We start from the raw sequence: 19372 nt of genomic DNA on the forward strand, positions 1-19372 counted from the left end.
CAGAGGCACGATGTTCTCAGCTAAGAGGGGTCTTCCTCTACCTCCCTCCCTCCCCATCAAACACTCACTCCCCAAGGCTGCCCAGCTCTTGACTCAGTGTCTTCTCTCCTGTCCCCCACCACTTCCAGACGCAGGAGCCCTGCACTGTCCACCTGGGCTGTTCTCACAGCCGCCATCCGGGTTTCCCTGCTTCTGGTTTTCTCAGCCTCCAGATGTGATCACCTGCAACCAGACTGATCTTCCTAAAATACAAATCTGGTCATGTCATTCCTCAATGTGTAACCGCCACCTGCAGAATGAAGGGTGAACTCCCTGGAGTCGTGTTTATAGTTCTTCATCTTAGTCCCTGATTCTTTCCCTAATTTTATTTGTGACAGGTCCTCCTTGCATGGCAGCCACATTCAATTATTCTTGGCTTTTCAGATACACAGTGCTCTCTCTTGGCTCTAGACATTGGATCACGCTCTTCCCACTACCTGGAGAATTCTTTCCATCCCAACTTCACCTTGCCTACTGGTATGCAGCCATTCGGGAATTACGTTCTCTGTCTTCTCAGGCCTCCACACTCCCACAGCTCCTGATCACGGTCTAATCTGCCTGTTTACGGGTCTGTGTCTTCCCTAGTTGCATGTTCTTTGAGGAAGAGTCCATGGGCAACAGTCAGTGCAGTGCCTGGCCCATAGTAGTTGCTCAATAAATATTTCTAAATGAATGAATGAATGAATGAATGAATGAATGAATGAATGAACGAGACCCAATTTTTCCACCTAGGAAGAACATTTGCCTACCCAAAAGGCCTAAGCTGGGGCTGTTCTTCACTTCCTGATCCAAAACACCCAATGTGAAACACCCACAGACAGGACCATTTAAACTTGCAACAAAGGGTGTTTGTGTCCAGGATCTTCCCCATTCCTGCTTACAGAGCACTACACTGAAGTCTCTTCCCTTTCACTCCATCCAGGAGCCAAGGCTAGTTCTAAGCTAAAAACGGAAATAAAGGCGAGTTCTTCATTCATCCCTCCCCCTCTTCAGAAACCTGTGTATGGGCCTGTTTCTGTCTCCATCCAGCTCTGCCTCAATCCTCTTCAAAGCTGGGACTGGAGGTCTGACCACAGAAGGGCCAATCCATTCCCCTCAGTGCCTTGGGCTCTGCTCCTTCATAGCCCGTATCGACTGAGTCAGATGTGGCCTCGTCGCTGAGAAAAACAAGCGGTGATAGCTCTTAATTACACCAAAGATAGCCTTTTCTGCTATCACTTTTGTTCCTTGTGGCTCTTTTGAACAGGATTGTCAGCGGACATACCAACAAAAACAAAAATTGTGGCCTCTGGAGCCAGACAGTGGCTCTCCTTCCCTGGTGAAGAAAGTAGTTTTCTGCTTGTCAACACGTGGTCTATTTTTTAAACTAAGACACGACCCCCAGCTTTGACTCAGTGTGCAAACATGCACATCAAATAGCTGTTTGTGAAGTTCACTGCATTGCTCCGCGCGTCAGAGAATTTTCTCTCTCCCTTCCTCATTTTCCAGGTAGAATTGGGACAATTGTCACAGAATTTGTCAGCCTCCAGAGACAGACTCGGGATTTTTGTGCAAAGGAGGAGAGCTGTGGCAGAGCTGAAAGAGCACAGGATCAAGGTCTGCTTCTCCTTAGCACTGGTTATGAGGCCTGAGACAAGGCACTTAATGTGATGCAAGGAGCAGAATTATCCCAAATGACCCCTGGTGCTCACCTTGGACAAAAAACCACAGGTAGATGGGTAAGCCACTTCTCCAAGCTGGAGGTTCCACTCAAGCATGGCTCCCCATGGGGCCAGTATGTTCCCTGACCCACTGGCATCCCATTCCATAGGTCATGGTCAGCCAGGGCTAGCTCCTACTTCTTTGTGAAAGTCAATTGTTAAATATTCAAGAAGTTTGCAAGTTGGTAGCTTGAAATTGGTCACTGTGGGAATACTTCCACCAAAGAAAGTGGCAAGCATTACTAATTGGGGCTTCCCCCCAAGAGCCTGTTAACCAGCATATCACTGTCCAAGGCATCTGGCTTTGAGCGTCTGGAATCTTCGAAACTTCTATAAGTCTGGATACCCGTGCTCAGGCTGCCAGACATCCCAAGAATTTGATTTCTGTCCACTGACAAGGTTGTAGTCAAGCTGGCCTAAGAAGGGGGAACCATGGCAGCCGAGGGCATCTTCTGGAAAACCTAGACGATATTCAGCTCTCTGCCCAGACCCTGGCATAGCTCTCCATGGGGTGCTATGATTCTCATCTTTGGCTGACCCCTGGCTTCTATGTGTTCTCTTTCTCCAATAAAGCCTATTCCTTACCCCATGCCATGTGCTGTTTTGAAATCCATCCAGACTCCTGGTTCATGGCAGGTGGTAATGCAGGAGCTCAGCTTACATGACAAATCAGTTTATACCCATGTTGCATGATGCTCTAGCCTCAGTTCCTCAGTGGTACAATGGGGATATAATACTGGTCTCTTGAGAGTATGTGTGAGAGTCAAATGACAATTCACGTGAGCATGCTATCCAAACAGCAGAGACCCATGAGGACTCAACATTCATGCATGTTATGGTGCTGAGATCAGTGACTGGCACTCAAGACCCCTAGGTTTTGAGGGTTGCTGGAGTGGTGGGGGGTGGGAGGGATGGGGTGGCTGGGTGATAGACACTGGGGAGGGTATGTGCTATGGTGAGCGCTGTGAATTGTGTAAGACTGTTGAATCACAGATCTGTACCTCTGAAACAAATAATACAATATATGTTAAAAAAAAAAAAAAAGAAGAAGAAGAAAGATAGCAGGAGGGGAAGAATGAAGAGGGGGAAATCGGAGGGGGAGAAGAACCATGAGAGAGGATGGACTCTGAGAAACAAACGGAGGGTTCTAGAGGGGAGGGGGGTGGGAGGATGGGTTAGCCTGGTGATGGGTATTGAGGAGGGCACGTTCTGCATGGAGCACTGGGTGTTATGCACAAACAATGAATCATGGAACACTATATCTAAAACTAATGATGTGATGTATGGTGATTAACATAACAATAAAAAATTTAAAAAAAAGACTCCTAGGTTTGGATACTAGCTTTGCCACTCTTTTAACTGAGTAACTTTGGGCAAGTTGCTTAATCTCTCTGATTTCAGTTTCCCCATCTGAGAAGTGGGTATAATATTTTGTGGGGTTGTCATAAGAACTAAACAGGACAACAGGGGGAGCCATGTTTGGCTTAGATCCTGACACTCATTAGATGTTGAAGATTCTAGTTGAATTAGAAAATTCCTCAACTCTCCTGTCTCCAGGGTGCTAATTCACGCTGAAATGCCAGATCCTTTAATGTTCACAAATAATTAAATATAAATTCAGTCCGAGGCAAAATGTACATAACAATAAAGCCCTGGGAATCTTTCAAATTGAGAACTGAAAGGGTGATAAACTCAGGGCTAAAAATATTGCTTCCTCCATAGGCTCAGATGCTTTTATTTGCTGGATGTATATCACGGAGGGCATTTTTGCATATATATGTATTTGGCAAACAACCAAAACAACTCAATTATGTTTTATCATTAATTAAATTTTGCAGAAAGAGGGCAACATTTGCTAATGGTGAATAAATGCTTTTATTAGACTTAGTCAAAATAACTTAAAATTAAGTCTGTTCAGTTGTGAATAAAGTTTTGAGGTTTTTTATTTAAGGGGGTTTGAAATATTGTATGTATGAGCAAATATGGAAATACAGGCACTCTCTCTTCTCTCCCTCCCTCTCTCTCTCCCCTCCTCACACACACCCCACACATAATCCATCAACATCAAATCTACCACAATCTGCTAAGGATACTTATTTGACCTGACATAATGGTTGACTGCCAACCAATTTATCTGGTAGCCTCACTGCCATTGTGGAAAATTAAATTTTGCTAGAAATATCCAGACTGATCATATAATGGTCTATTAATTCCATTCTAACAACAAACTAGGCTGTGATCACTTTAACCAGTGAATGCCTTATCCAACTAGCCATAGGCCTAACCAGAACTCAAGTCAAAGAATATTTGAGTCCCCACTGGGCGTTAGGCAGTGTGCTTGTATTACTATACTTGAGGAATTATAGTTAATGGAAAAACAAGAAAAATACAAAAGAAACTATATTGCTGTTGCAAATGTGTTACATGCAAGCAAAGAGGTATAAACAATGTATAAAGGAGATCACACAAAAATTCCAAGGAGGAGACTATATCAAAAATAGGCTTTAGCTCAGCACTGACCAATAGAAATACAATGCGAGCCATACAAATAATTTAAAATTTTCTGGTAGCCACATAATAAATGAAGCAAAAAAAATATGAGATTAATTTTAATCATACCAATATAGCCAAAATGTTTTTATTTTAACATGGCACGAATAGAAGGATTATTAGTGAGGTATTTTCCATTCTTTGTGTATACTACATTTTTGAAATCCTGTGTTTATATTACATTTACATATCAATGTAGATACTATATTTTCATGAGAAGTATTTGACCTGTACTTAGATTAAAATTTAAGTGGAAAAGGTAAATTTCACATGGCAAGTTGTTCCAATAACTGGATCAAACAGTAGTTTATAGGTTTAACATTACTTAAAATTAGATAAAATTTAAAAATCCAGTTCCTCAATTGCACGAGCCACACGTCAAGTCCTCCATGGCCACATGTAGTTAGTGGCTACCACATTGGGCAGTGTGCACAGAACTTTCTGCGAGGATGTAAATGTTCCACTAGACAGTGAATCCTTGAATGTAAATACATGTACCCCCTGAGGAGGGAGGATGAAGGGGGTGTGTCCCAGGAAGAGGAAAGAGTTCAAAGTCATAGAATTAGGAAAGGCGTATGTACCAGTGGGGTTGCTGAATGTAGAAATAAACCCTGTTATTCATCTCAGCAAGAATTTTTGAGTATTGAGTTCTGAGCTCAATACATCTTGGAGCTCTTACATTCAGATTTCTCTTGTATACACTAGCCAGGGCTAAGTTGTAGTTATTGAGTAAAATGGCTAGTTGTTTTTAAAAGGAGAAGTTAAACAGCTGTAAATTTCTGAGAAGAGGCATGTAGTCAGACTTGAATAAAAATGTGAGGCAATGGATTTTAAAAGGGGTGGAGGGCTGATGGCAATTACACAGAATGAGTCAGGCAATAGGATGGGGCTGAGTCTATGTTTCAGTGGGAGGGTAAGATGGAGCAGTACTAGGGATCAAGTTTCAGATTTCTGGCCCAGCTTCTGAGGACACAGCTTGGCACCCCTGGGTTCTCAAAGTGATATGTATGACTATTAAATGGAATAAAGCAGATTCAATTCTGAGACACCAGATTCCTTGGCACCTGTTTGCATGGGTGGGCATAAATGGGGAGGTACAGAACACCTGGATGTAGGGAGATCCCTAATAAACCATATGCTTAGAAGTCTGAGGAGTATTTAGGAACTGCCATAAATTATCCTCATGTATTCATGACACAATCAAAGCAGAGTCCTGATTGAGTGGTTTTCATGATTTGGTCTAATGATCTATGTTGATTCCCTTTACGAAAAGCACATGGTCCAATTACATATTTCTTCCATCCTGGGTTAAAGATGTCCTTCTAAAGGCCCATTCTACCAATTTATAGGGGATATAAAAAAAGGATTTTCAGTAAAATGTACTTTCATTGGTTTTGATGAAAAGGGTTTGTGATGAAAGTAGAATCTCTAATAAGCATTTCATAAATGACTTGTCTTTCAAACTTAATATAAAACAGAATAAAATACGTCTCCCAAAGACCTCCTTGCTGCCTCACAGATTTAAAGTCCCCTGCTCTCAATCAATCAGGCCCAAGAACTCAAAAATCTCTAAAGATGCAATCAAATATTTATCAGTGAAAGTTGGTAAAACTAAGAAATTATTTATGGCCCAAATTTTGAAATAGTCATACTTTGAAGGGGGAAGGAAAAATCACATGTTGGGAACTACGCATTTCTCTTTAGGGCACAAGCCCCCAGATCCTCGCTGCCATCTAGAATTCAGAAACAAGAAGGAAATCACAGGTTTGAGGGAGTGTGTTCACAATTGGGTCTTTAACCCATTTTTCAGAAACATTGAGAGAGATGATGGAAAAGCAGTCCCCTAATTCCAGTAATTTAGCCACTTACCAACTAATTAATTATTTGGAAGATAAATAAATTATGCATCAGCCAAAACTCTGTCTGATCCCTAGAGCTGCCCTGCATGGCCTTTCTGTCAATATACAATTCTACATAGCACAGCCTCAACTGAGAACACCCCCCACCCCGAGAGTGGATTAGCTGCAGCACCCTTTGATGCCTTGACCCTGTAGTATATGAGTCTCCTTTCTTTAAAGCGATTCAGATCGTGATAAAATATGGCAAAAAAAGAAAAAGAAAATAAAGAAATAGATACTTAAGTCTCCATCCATCCTCTTGAAGTTCAAGATAAACAAACAAAAAATATTTTTGTGCTGACATGCCAATTCCTGTGTGTTTTGTGATAATTTTGTATTTAGTTAAGCTTAATTTTTTTCCAACATTGTATCATGAAATTTACAAATGGAGGAAAAGTTGAAACAAGTGTTCAGTGATCAACCTTATGCCCACCACCTAGATTCTACCATTAACATTTTACTATACTTGTTTTATCATATATCTATCCATTCACCCAGCCCTCTATCCATCCTATTTTGTGTGTGTATGTGTGCACTTCAAACAATTAAATTTAATTTTAATGCTGTTTTAAAGAGAGTAATTGTTAGCAAAGACATTTCATTCCATGAAAGAAAATTCTCAAATTGTACTTAGTAGCACTGAGCATGCTAGTTAAGAGCAGAGACTGTGAAATCTCAAAGAGCTGGCATGGAGCTCATCTCTGCTACTAACTGACTGTGACTCCAGACAGGTGACTATCCCTCTGAGTCTCATTACTCTCAGGTGGCACTTTGGAAGATGATCCTCATGGGGTTGCTATTATGAGAATTCAACATAAGAGATGAAAGATGCTTATACTTTATAGTATTGGACAAATAATGCATTTGTGATGATTTTTTCTACTCTTCTGTAATCCTGTGAGATTAAGGACCCTGTCTATTCCCTTTTGTCATTAACTCTCCAGCCCCTCACACAGTGCCTTGTAAATAGCAGATGCTGAATATGTGCTTATTGATGTGAATTGACATGAATTTCAGAGATTTTCCTGCCTGGGATGCTGCGAGTATTTATTAATGGAAAGAAGCAAGTACAGTCAGCTTCAAAGGGATGAGACAAGAAAGTTCAGAAAATGAAATCGGAGCAGAAGATGAGACAAGGAAAACCTGGCCTGTAAAGCAAGAGTATTTATATTAAGTTCAGTGATGGAACAGAATCCTTCAGTGCCCTGTCCCCGCCCTTGGATCTCACCTTTTCAGGGCACACCAGCAGACTTCCAGCTGTCTCCCCCCGGCCTCAGAAGGCCCTTGTGCTGGAGCCAGAGCACAGGGAAGGCTGGGTGTGCTGGAGAATTTACACCTTTGGGAAAGACCCTCAACCAAAGACGGATGGGTTGGTGTATAAACACCCCAGCTCCCTCCCCTGCAGAGTGTGCTTTATACCATTTCCTAGCATTTCCCCTTGGGATTACAATGCAGTCACCAACATACAGCCACAGTTGCCTTGATAAACAGGCCTCTCAAATGGCTGCTTTCTTTCCCTGTCTCACTTCCTCACTCCCTTACCAGTATTCTCTTCATCTCCTAAATAAACTACTTGCCTTAGAATTCTTGTCTCAGGGTCAGCTTCTGGGGGAAACCAAAGTGAGACAAGTATCTTTATGCTTTCATAAACACAGAGTCTCTACTTCAAATGGCATCCTACACTAAAGTCTGATATGTGATATTTATAAAATTAGAGCTGCCTGACTCAGAGAGTTTGGGTGGGTGGGTGGGATATGTATCCTTTCTCCCCACCTCCCCAGCACTCTCTGAAGATACCCATATACTCTCTCACAGTTCAGCAGAGCATCACTTGTTAGCTATTAGTGGAGTTGATGAAGGTAGGATATAAAGGATATAAAGGAAATAATATAATAGGATATAAAGGAAAGGATAAGATGAATGAATAAAACCAAGCAGGCACAAAGATGAAAAAAGTTCTTTCAAAGGCATAAAAAGCATAGACATACAGCAAAACCTATTCACAACCAGGTGGTGCTGATGCTGCTGGTCCATAGCTCCTCTTAAAGTAGGACTGGTTTAGGCCAGTGGTTTTCAACCCTGGCTGCCCATCAGAATCACCTGGGATTTAAAAAAAAAAAAAATACAGGGGCGCCTGGGTGGCTCAGATGGTTAAACATCTGCCTTCGGCTCAGGTCATGATTCCGGGGTCCTGGGATTGAGCCCCACATCGGGCTCCTGGCTCAGCGGGGAGCCTGCTTCTCCTTCTCCCTCTGCCTCTCTCCCTGCTCATGCTCTCTCTGTATCTCTGTGTCTCAAATGAATAAATAAAATCTTTAAAAAAAAAAAAAATACTGATGCTTGGTTCTCACTCCTTGACCAACTGAATTGATCTTGGAAGGTGGAGCCTGGCATCTGTATTTTAACTGCCCTAGGCAACTCTGATGTACAATGAGGGTTGAGAACACCAGGCTTACATAAAGGTCTAAAGAGCAAGATGCAACTTGGTCTCTGAAACTGTGTGGGGGCAGAGCCTTGCAGACTTGAGGAATCTGGCCCTTGGTGAATGCCACCCTTGGCTTCAGGGACACCTATACAAGGGCCATCACAGTGGTTAGGGCTGTCCAAAGGCAGGGCTCATCAACCCCACTGCTGTCCACTTGGAACAGCTCTGGTTTCTTCTGCATCATGTCCTGGACTCCTGGCAAGATTTTGCTTAAAGAAAGGTGTCTTTGGCACAGTGATAGTTTAAAATCACAAATACGGTGATTACTAGGACTTTGGATTATTGATGCCTTTAATTTCCAACAGGAATAGATTTCTAATAGTGCAAGTTACCCTCACTTCAGGTCCAGGTCACCCTAAAACACCCCTCTTGGCAGATCTTTCTGTGTCCACTTCTCCTGACCACTCTGCTCCCACAAATCATTCCCTATGAGGCTGCCTGGGGGTCTTTCAGCACACACACGGGGTGAACTTCCAGTGGTTCCTTGATGTGTACACAATGAAATTCCCACTCACCATGGTCTCTGGAGGCCCTACGACAGGCCAGCTTCTCTGACTTCAGCTCTTAACACTCTCTTCCTTGCTTGCCTCATTGCAGTCATCCAGACATTTTCCTCCCCAACTATGCCTCACTCTTTCCCACCTGCAGACCTTTGCATATGCAGTGCCCTCTGCTAAGAATGCAGCCTCCCCAGATCTTCCCATGGATGTCCCTTTCTCATCTTTCCAGTCTCCAATCAAACACCAGGGTCTCCAACCAGCATTCCCAGCCACTTGTGTGAACACTTCTGTCCATCTACTCCCTGGTCTGGCCATTTACTCTCTTTCTGAAGAGCTGCTTCTGCTCTTCACAGAATTTCTTATCCTTTGCAATTTTCTTGTTTGTTTATTTACTCATCAAAATATCTGTCTCCCCACTACCATACAAGGTCTATCACAATCGGGGCTTCTGTGCTGTTCATACCAATAGTCATCCAGGCCCAATCTTGGAGTCTGCCATATAACAGATGCTCCTTATTTATGTAATGAATGAATAAATAGTCCAATAGAACTAGGCATTAAGGTCATTTGTTGAACTAACCACCACTGTTCAAATTCTGTGATGACCAAAAGATACCAACTGGTTTAAATTTGATTCTCCATGTTGGCTTTTCTAGGGGAAGAGGATGTGTTGACCAGGCACATCAGTATTTCTGCCCATTTAACAGTAAATATTTCTTCCTGGAAAAGTTATTGCCCTGACTCATGCAACAATGTTTTCTGGGTCTGGTTAGGATGATTTAGTTCTTTTGATCTGGTTTAGTTTTTAGAGAGCTGACCCCGTGGTGCTCCTGGACTTACACCTTTGAAAACTAGGTTCTAGGGGTGCCTGGGTGGTGCAATCATTTGGGCCATCTGACTCTTGGTTTTGGCTCAGGTTGTGATCTTGGGGTCATGAGATCAAGCCCCACATTGGGCTCTGAGCTCCAGGTGGAGTCTGCTTAAGACTCTCTCTCCCTCTCCCTCTGCCCCTCCCCCTGACTCTCTTCCTCTCTCTTGAATAAATAAACAAATCTTTAAAAATAAAAAAAGGAAAAGAAAACTAGGATCTAAATAAAAAGGCCATGTATCATCACATTACTATACTAGTATAGTATAGCAGAGTATCTGACTGGTTGCCTGGACGTGATCTTAAAAGCAATGAATCTATTTCTTAACAAATGACATCTTACAGACATAACTTTAGCATTGTTATTTGCCATGTAGCTCTCCAAAGCATGATATTCAGAGGGGTTATTATTGTTTTTTTGTAAATACTTTTTTGTTGTTTGATGGATTTTTGTCATTCTTTTATTGGCAAAACCATCATGGCTTCTTATCATAGAGGAATAGAGACCGATTTCAGGTGGCCACCAAGACAGTCAAAGTCAGCTTGCCTTGTGTATGCTCTCCTCTTAATAAAAACATGCCTTTGTTATGTCATTTGTCTTTTGTCTGACTTACCTTGCCAACATCTCTTGGGAAAGGTTGTCTCTGATTCTCTGGAATTAAAATGGGAGATACCACAATGGACCTCTTTTGTCTTGGGACAGGAGAAGTTCTTGCAAATTTAAATATATCCTAAAAGAGAAAAAAACAAAATCAATTGACAAAAGTCCCTCACGGAAAGAATGTATCAGTCTGCTCTGAGATATGGTTCCTTTGTTGTGAAAGCATACAGCTGTTTGGACATTGTTAATTTTATTCTATCAAACCTCATTAGTGTTAGCAAGTACATCGTTAGAATCATACTAAAGCTGACATTGTGATTCACAATGACTATCATTAAGCTCTTTAATCCCATCTTCTGAATCATTCTATTCACAATGTCAGTCTTGATTTATACATCCTTCAGTACTTGTATATTCCCGTTCTTAATCTGCCAAGTGAGGAGATTACTCACCTGATCACTAACCCACAGAACCCACTGGATATAAAAGTGACTCTCCTCATGGTCAACTGCAAGGTCTTTATGCTCAAAAATGAATAGGGATGAAGGGGCAATCACAAAGGTCCAAACTATATCAGGCAATATGGGGACTCCTAGTCAATGTTTTCTCGAGGACTATTTGTTATTATTAGTAGGTCAACTGTTGGAATGCACTACCCATGCTGTATATATGTTCCAAACTTCAATTATTGGAACAGCACTGTCAAGATTTCTGCCCTGTCAGTAATTTACCTATTCAATGACATAAATGTGTGCAAAAAAGGAAACTTTGTATCATAATTTAAACGAAGTACCTGTATTGCTTTCCATAAAAAGTAGGAAAACATGAAAATAAACATACTGGAGACCAAATGATGGTATTCAATTTCAGCTAGAAACTCAGGGGAAAAAATAAGGTCCTCTTTTCCTTTTTTATTTTTTTTTAAAGATTTATTTATTTGAGAGAGGTGGGGGAGGGGCAGAGAGTCTCAAGCAGACTCCGTGCTGAGTGCAGAGCCTGATGTGGGGCTCAATCTCACCACCGTGATATCAGGACCTGAGTTGAAACCAAGAATCTAACACTCAACAGACTGTGCCACCCAGGTGCCCCTAAGATATTTTTAACAGGGAGATAAGAAAGGTGTAGTGGGGCATTAAAGGATTGTGAGCACCAAGCTCAGACTTTCCCCTTGATCTGATCAGAGGACTGAAAGAGAATTGAAAGGGGAATATCACTTTCAGTATATAAACCAATCTCAGTCAATGCTACCTACTAACCGAAATTATGTTATGTACCACCAAACGTAAACGTCTCAAACTTTGGGCAACAGGCTCCTACCAAAATCAGGTGGCAAATGATATTTAAGCACCATCACTGATCCATGCCCCACAAAAGTATGTGTGTATATGCATGCATGTATGTGTGTGTGTCTGTGTGTATAGTTTTAAAGGAAAATCTATATAAGAAAAGTCAAACAGGAAACCAGATCAACTAAGGCTAAGAAAGCTTCTGTAATTTTTCTCTAGATTTTGGTGGGAGTGTAATCTGATGGTCCTCTTGTGGGAAGCAATCAGGCAATATTTAGTTATTGGGAATCTTACAAAAGTACATATCCCTTCACTTGGCGATATCACTCCTAGGAATCCATTCAAATGCTAAATTCAAAAGAAGAATAAAACTGTATGCAGGAATGTATTCAGCTAGACATTATTTATTAAGGGTAAAAATGGCAAACAACCTGAATGTTCAATGGCAAGACAAAGTTGAATTTGGGTCCATCAGCAGGAGACACTCTTCGATAGTTAGCAGTAATGCAGCCTTGAAGAGCATGTTCTAATCACGACTACCACATTTGACTGCTTCCACAATCACCACCACAGACTACTCTAATAATAACAATTTCTCACGTGTGCCCTGGGCAATGTGCTGGGCACATTACATGTGTCCACTCTCATATTTGCAGTTAACTTCTCAAGTAAATCTTGTCCGTCCTCAACTAATGAGGAACATCAGGTTCAGAGAGGCCATATGACTTGCTCAATTCACCTAGCTAGTGGAGAGAATACGTAGGAGAAAATGTGTAGGGAAACACAGAACACCATACTAGGCACTTCCGATCTTACATAAACTATAGTAAGCATAAAAGAATAACATTTAACATCTCAATGTATGAGTGCAAATAAAGACTCTTTGGTTTCTGGGAAGACCAAATAATTCTATTCAGGTAAAGACAGAAAACTAGAGTGTTGTATATGTAATCGAGTAAAAATAGCAAGGGTTAAAACAACAACAACAAATCCACCCATCCAACCACCACCACCAACAAAATAACGCAGCCCAGCCAGGCAAAAAACAGCATAGAGAAAGAGAGAATGGAACAGATCATGATCAGACAATGAAAAACCCAGTGGATTATATTCGTAGAACACTGATGTACATAACATCTGTGAAGATTCTGTTGGTTTGTGAGGGAAAGGCAAAGGAATAGAAAATATGTAAAATATGTACAACATATGAATCTCACTTACAATAAAAGAAATCTTGAGGTTTAGATGAGAGAATGTCTCAGCAAGCACTCTGAAAAGACTTAAAGTTCTATGCATATATGAGGGGTTGGTGATTTGGCTCTGTGACACGGCAAAGGTAGGCTTCAGTTCATGATGACAACAGGTGTAATGTTTCTAAAGTAATGAAAAAGCATACTGTGTCATCAGTAACAAAACTTTCCACTGTTTGTAGTAAAGGGCTTATTGGTGTTTGCAGGTCTGTGGATGGGTGATATTTTTGTCCTCATGGGGACCTAGGGGGTCAGGCTCCCGAGTCTCCATTCCTACAGCTGGTGGCCTCCCCACTCACCAGTGAGCAAGCCTGCAGTGGCCAGTCCCCGTCCCCAGCTCTCACGGCATCCCAGAAGCTTACCAACCAGCACAGCTGTGTCAGCTCTTGGGTCTAAAGTGCCTAAGAAAAGAAGCAGGCAGCTCTGAGTCTCAGAATGGCAAACAGCATGTGTAGAAGAGAGCAGGGTAGAAGGTGGGAATGGCTGATTTTAGAGATGCTTCCGTGTGCATCCGAGAGCCCTCCATGGTGAGCGCAGGAAGGAATTCTGGGGGCCGGGACCTCCTGTGTCTCCCAACTTTTTGCCTCACAATGGCAGGGACCTCAATAACTATTTGTCCGTGGCTGTGTTTTCATGTCAGTTGCTCTGCTTTTGTCTTTGGCTGTGATTTATGTGTAAATCTACAACTATGTGTTTGTTGACAAATGTCTACCTTGATACGTGCTTCTGTGTCTTTGATCAGGTCTGTGCTAAAGGGTTTGTGTGCTCTGAAGCCATGTGCTTTCGTGTGATGGGGACCACATAGGAGCCAGAGCATCTAATGTGACTGACAGTCATACACCTTGTGCAGATCTAGACAGGTGTGCCGTGCAGTGTGTTTATGCCCGACTGTGTGTGCTTGTATCTGTCAGTCCAGGATGGGAAGCCTCTGAATGTACCAGGCTGGGGCGGGGGGATAACCGCAAGGAAAGAACACAGAAGCCGAGGGAATATAAAGAATCTGACCAACCTAAGAGCTGTTTATAGAAGGAGAAGAGACAACATGTGGGAAAGAATGGAACATCGGGGTAAAGGAGCAGCTGTGTGAGGATTTCTTGACTTCTGATGTTGCCATTACCAAGACGGTGGGCGAAGAGAAAAAAACAAAACAAACAAAACAGGAGTTCTGGGCACAGGTGTTGCATGCTGTAGACTGGTAGACTTGAGGGGCTGTTGGGCATCCAACAGAGATTTCTAGAGGGCACAGAAAGAGTTGTCTTCGGGAGGGAGCAATGACTGAGGGAGAGAGATGTCACAATCACCCAGGTACAAGGGTAGCTGGACAGAAAGGAGAAGCTGACGCCACGCACAGTATGTCAAGAGGGGAAGGGGAGGGCTCAACCATCCGATGGGTTTCTAAAAGGCCAGTAAAAGCCACGGAAAGGTTAGGTGGCAAAAAGGGGGAAACCAGAAGGATGAAGAGGTAAGAATGTCAAGAAGGAAGGGGTTGCAAGGCCATATCACACAATGCAGACATCCCTTCCAAAAAGCCGAATACCATAAGGAGGCTGTTGGACTGGACAACGAACAGGTATTGATTTTAGAAAGAGCAGCTTAACAGTGTGTTAGGGCTGGGTGTCAGAGGAATCAATGAGAAGCGAGGGCTTTGGTGCAGAAGGTAAGGAGAGACACGGAAAGAAGTTTATCATGTCAGTTATTAGAGGGGAGGCCAGGACGTGTGCCGGGCACAGGGAGGAAAGGGCTTGCAGAGGGAAACCGTGGCATGGGGCGAGCGCAGGGGGCAAGTGATGAGGGTGCGTGCCCATGGGGATGGGACGGGGGTGGATCAGTAGCAGTCAGCCCAAGCAGGGAGGATGGAAACTGCTCTTCTTGAGGACAGAGAAAGGGTGAAGGGGAATCTCTCATCTGTAAGGGGGGATAATCTGCCCATGCTCTTGGTTCTCAGAATGAAATGAGAAGTTGTGCATGGAAGCGCTCTGTGCTCTCCAAAGAACGGCACAAAAGTGAAGGATGGGTCTTATTAATACCAGGACAGGGATGTGAAGAAATGAAGACAAGCCACTCGGTCCCTTTTACGAGTGAGTAATTCAGCTGTCGGTGGCATAAGGCCAGATCTTAACACAGACCCACATAGACACACAGACGCCTCCAGATTTCCAGATTCACTAGACACCTGAACACTGATGTCAAAATTCTCATCGGACACAAATGCTCAGGCACACCACGTGTACACACACACACACACACACACACACACACACACTCATGAATAAATACATATGCAACAGCCACACACGACAAGCCTAAACCCAAGGACACATAAGACACACACAACACACCTTCCTGCTTCAGACTGAGGCAGTTTTCTCAGCCACGGGGGCACACATACAGGCGTGTGCCTCCCATGGGGCCCTCCCATGGGGCCCTCCCTACGGCCCTGCAGTTGCTGGACGATGATCTTCCGCATCTTTGAGCCTGGAAGAGAAGGAGGCCTGCAGCAGCCTCATCCAATCTTGCTCAAGTCAAAGGGGCAGAACCGTGTCCTCGGGGAGACTCGCTCATGCAGGACTTTATTACAGGAGAATCAGCCCCTTTCCAGAACGTCTCTCATCTCCTGCGGGCTCACTGGAGCCTTTTGTCTTTCTGTTGTAGGGTGTTTGGGTTTACAATCCCATTTGCTTTCTTCTCTGCTTCTCAATGTCAGGAGAAATTGGCAGTGTGTTAGAAGGAAGTTTCACACTCCCTGAGGGTGTCACATCACACAGTGAAAAGAGCACGCTGGAAATAAGGGGGGGGCATCCTAATAACTGTGGCCAGCGGAGGGGCCGGGGGCTGGGGAAGGAGGAAGGAGGAAAGAAGTGAAGAATGTGAAAAGGGGAGGAAGACTGGATTCATATTCATTCATTCATTCATTTTTTCAAATACTACCCATGGAGCCTTCCTCTCTACCAGGAGTAATTCTAAGCATCTGGGAAAGTACGGTGCAGGAGACAAACCTCTGCCCCATGGAGCTCACATTCTAGTGTGGGGAGAAAGACATAAGCAGAACAATGGCCCGGAGCACAAACAAGCAAGGTGTGCGGGGTGGATGGCTGCTGAGGTTTTTGCCAGGGAGGCCAGGGGAAGGGCCGCCTGGAAAGGTGGAGGAGGGAGCCATGTGCGCATGGGGAGGAGGGACCGCCAGGCAGCAGGAGCGAGGCGGCCTGCTTGGCCAGAGCACCTGGAGGAGCACCGGGAGGAGCATAGGGAGGAGACCAGCCAGGGACCTGGGAAAGGAATTTAGGTGCTGGCTGGCTAGGAGTGTAGTCCACAGAGAGGACTCTGGCTTTTACTTTGTGAGAGATGTGAGTCTTGGGGGGTGGGGGTTTAATCTGAAAGGTGACAGGAGCCCACCTACAATTAAAAAGACTCACATGCCGGCTGCTGTGTGGAGAACAGACTTCAAGAGGGAACGTGAGGATGCTCATTTGTCGCATTTCTTCCTTTTCCCAGCCCTGCCTTCACAGGGCACAGAGGTTCCTCCGAAAATGCAAGTATGAGTGTTCAATTTGGAGAGAGGCAGAGTGGAGTCCCTCTGTCCTCTACTTCCCACGGCACTTTGAAATTGTTTTCGAGGTAGAACTTAAGAACCATCAAATTCACCCGTTTTTAAGCGTGCAATGCAGTGATGATCAGGAAATTTACAGAGCTGAGCAATCATCACCACAACCTAATTTTAGAACATTTCCATCATCCTGAAGGAGAGCTGGTGCCCACATTTAGCCACTCCCCTATTCCAAGCCCCGGCCACAGGCTATCAGGAATCTACTTTCTGCCTGTACCCATCTGCCGTCTCCCGACATTTCAGGAAAGGGAATCACAATATGCTTCCACAGTGTTTTCATGGACTTGCCTCCATGGTGTGAGGATTGTGAAGGAGAAAGGGATGGAGCCGACACCCAGTGACTGTAAGCGGCCCAGGCCCCCGGCCTCCAGTGGGACCATGTGCAGGTGTCCAGGGTCCCCGCTGGTCCCATGATGGTTGAGACTCCTGCTGTTCTCACTCCCCCATAGGTGAGGATGCCAAGACCTCTTCCTGATGAGCCTCCTCCACACAGGTGTCCCATGACAAGATTTATTCCCACAGAAGCCACCTATGACACCCAGGTGTCATAGGTGCCCAGAGTAGATACTGCAAGGGCAAGGCGCTCCAGAATAGATACTGCAAGGTGCCCAGAGTAGATACTGCAAGGGCAGTAGAAAATAGAAAGCAAGGTGCCCAGAGTAGATACTGCAAGGGCAAGGCGCTCCAGAAATGAAGGAGAACAGAAAGGCTTTGGGCCGCATGGCACTCCGTCACTGGGACCACACTCCAGGCTTTGGTTCTCACTGTCCCCTCCCACCACACCCAGCTGAGACCCCCCCAAGAGCATTGAGATTTGAGAGAAACAACCCTGTTCCCTTCACACCGAACCCTAGACCAGAAAGTAGCATCAATCTGTCTTGCCACCTGTCAGAGGATCTTCATGAGCCAATACTCACGTGGGCCAGAAGTGACCAGAGAACTCAGGTCTGCCTTCCCCTCCCTCCCAGTTCCTGTTTTTGTATCAGGTAATAAATGAGAGGGGAAAATAGCACCAACTTAACAAAGAAGCCACAAGAATCTGCCTTTGTTCTATCTCCTACTATTGTAAGTCCTGGGCAAAGCCGTGTGCTAAGGGGAGATATTTCAACAAGGCGAAACACTGCAGAAGCTGGGAGCATCCTCTCTGATGAGGCAAGGAGTTAAGGGAGGGCGGTGCCACGTGAGACTCAATGGTCAACCCGGCCCTGTGTGTGGACGGTGTTGTAGATCAAGGTGGGAAGGTCAGATGTACTCCTGAGCAGTGAGAAGCCTTTACTGCTTTCATGCAAAGGTGTGATGCTTTGGGGTTTGAATTCCACATCCGGTTGAAGGATCCTGAAGATTATTCCTTTGGAGAGTTTGAAGCTTGCATTCCAAACTCTAGTCATAAGGTCATATAGCCTGTTCCTTTCCCATCTTTCTAATCCGAAGATTTATTTGGCATCCTTGTCCTGGACTCACCAAGTCTGCGGTAGCAAATACCGCCATTTATGGGGTAGGGATGTGCCGGGCGGATGCTAGGCATGCGGGACCAGTATCCCATTTACTCCATCCAACAACTCACAGGTAGAACCACCATGCCCATTGGCCTAAGGCTCAAAGATGTAAGAGACTTACCCAAAGTCACTTAGCTCTTGAGCTGGTGACCACCTTTACAAGGAGGCCTGCATCCATACAGAGTTCCTTAGCCCTGTTTACTCAAGTGTATTTGGAGAATCACAACTCTGTGTGTGCAGAGGATAGAGAGCAAACCTCAATCAGCCTCTGGCTAAAAGGATCAGCTACCTGTACTGCAGGGGACAGCTTAATTGTCTGCAAATTTCTGCAAAAGAATGGAACTGCAGAAATCAATCTCCAATTTATTCCATTCTTGAAGCTGATCTCATTGTTCTGAGAGTTGTCAGGAGGAGGGAATCTGTGTTCCTCCGTTCACATTTTGTATGCAATCAAATGCACAGTTCAGCCAGCTTTGCTGTACCTGGGCTGAGACTTAAAATTTGCTTTATTAACTCCTGGGGCTGAAGTTTGCCTACTTAAGGAAGAAATAATCAACAAACACCAAACTTTCCACAGCAAATTTAGGAGGCTTGAGAGCCGAGATACTGATGAGAGCTCGCTTCATTTACTATTTCCCCAATATTCTGGAGGCCAAATGTCAGCGGAGCTGTCATCTGCTGTGGGCTCACTGCACAGAGTTACGATGACAATGACAATGGGGTGATGTGGAAATTGCCCATTAGTCCTGCAGAGCTCACCTCATGGTATGGCAGCGGGCGTGATAGAGCTCACTTGAAAAGTAGGATCAAAGGGGAAGATGATGGGTGGTGAATTCACAGCGTGGAGTGAAGCCGATCAGCTCTTGTAAGTTATGCCATGCCTGTCTCTCAATGGCTGCTGGTCTGCAAATGGGAGAAATGGGCGCAAGCCACTGTTTCCTAGAGTCTCCACGCCTACCTGCTTTCCTAGAAGTGATTGCCAGCGATATCAGAAACAATTTCTCCAATGATGAAAGTCGTCTATCAGAGACTTTGAGGATGGCCGGTCTAACAACAAGGAACTGTGCAATGGAAGGACCAATATCAGAACCTCTG

The 19372-nt window shown here is 44.2% G+C and overlaps 1 protein-coding gene across 1 annotated transcript in view; it reads right to left on the reverse strand.

Annotated features, from left to right (window-relative positions):
• Positions 1 to 19372, reverse strand: part of CDH13 (cadherin 13) — a 993622-nt gene that overhangs the window by 546038 nt on the left and 428212 nt on the right. Inside the window, exon 4 of the mRNA XM_032389728.1 lies at positions 10655 to 10771. Coding sequence (XP_032245619.1) covers positions 10655 to 10771 — 117 coding nt within the window. The remainder of the gene's footprint in view (positions 1 to 10654; positions 10772 to 19372) is intronic.

This window comes from Phoca vitulina, unplaced genomic scaffold, assembly GCF_004348235.1.
Source record: "Phoca vitulina isolate PV1807 unplaced genomic scaffold, GSC_HSeal_1.0 scaffold56, whole genome shotgun sequence".
NCBI classification, from domain to species: Eukaryota; Metazoa; Chordata; class Mammalia; order Carnivora; family Phocidae; genus Phoca; species Phoca vitulina.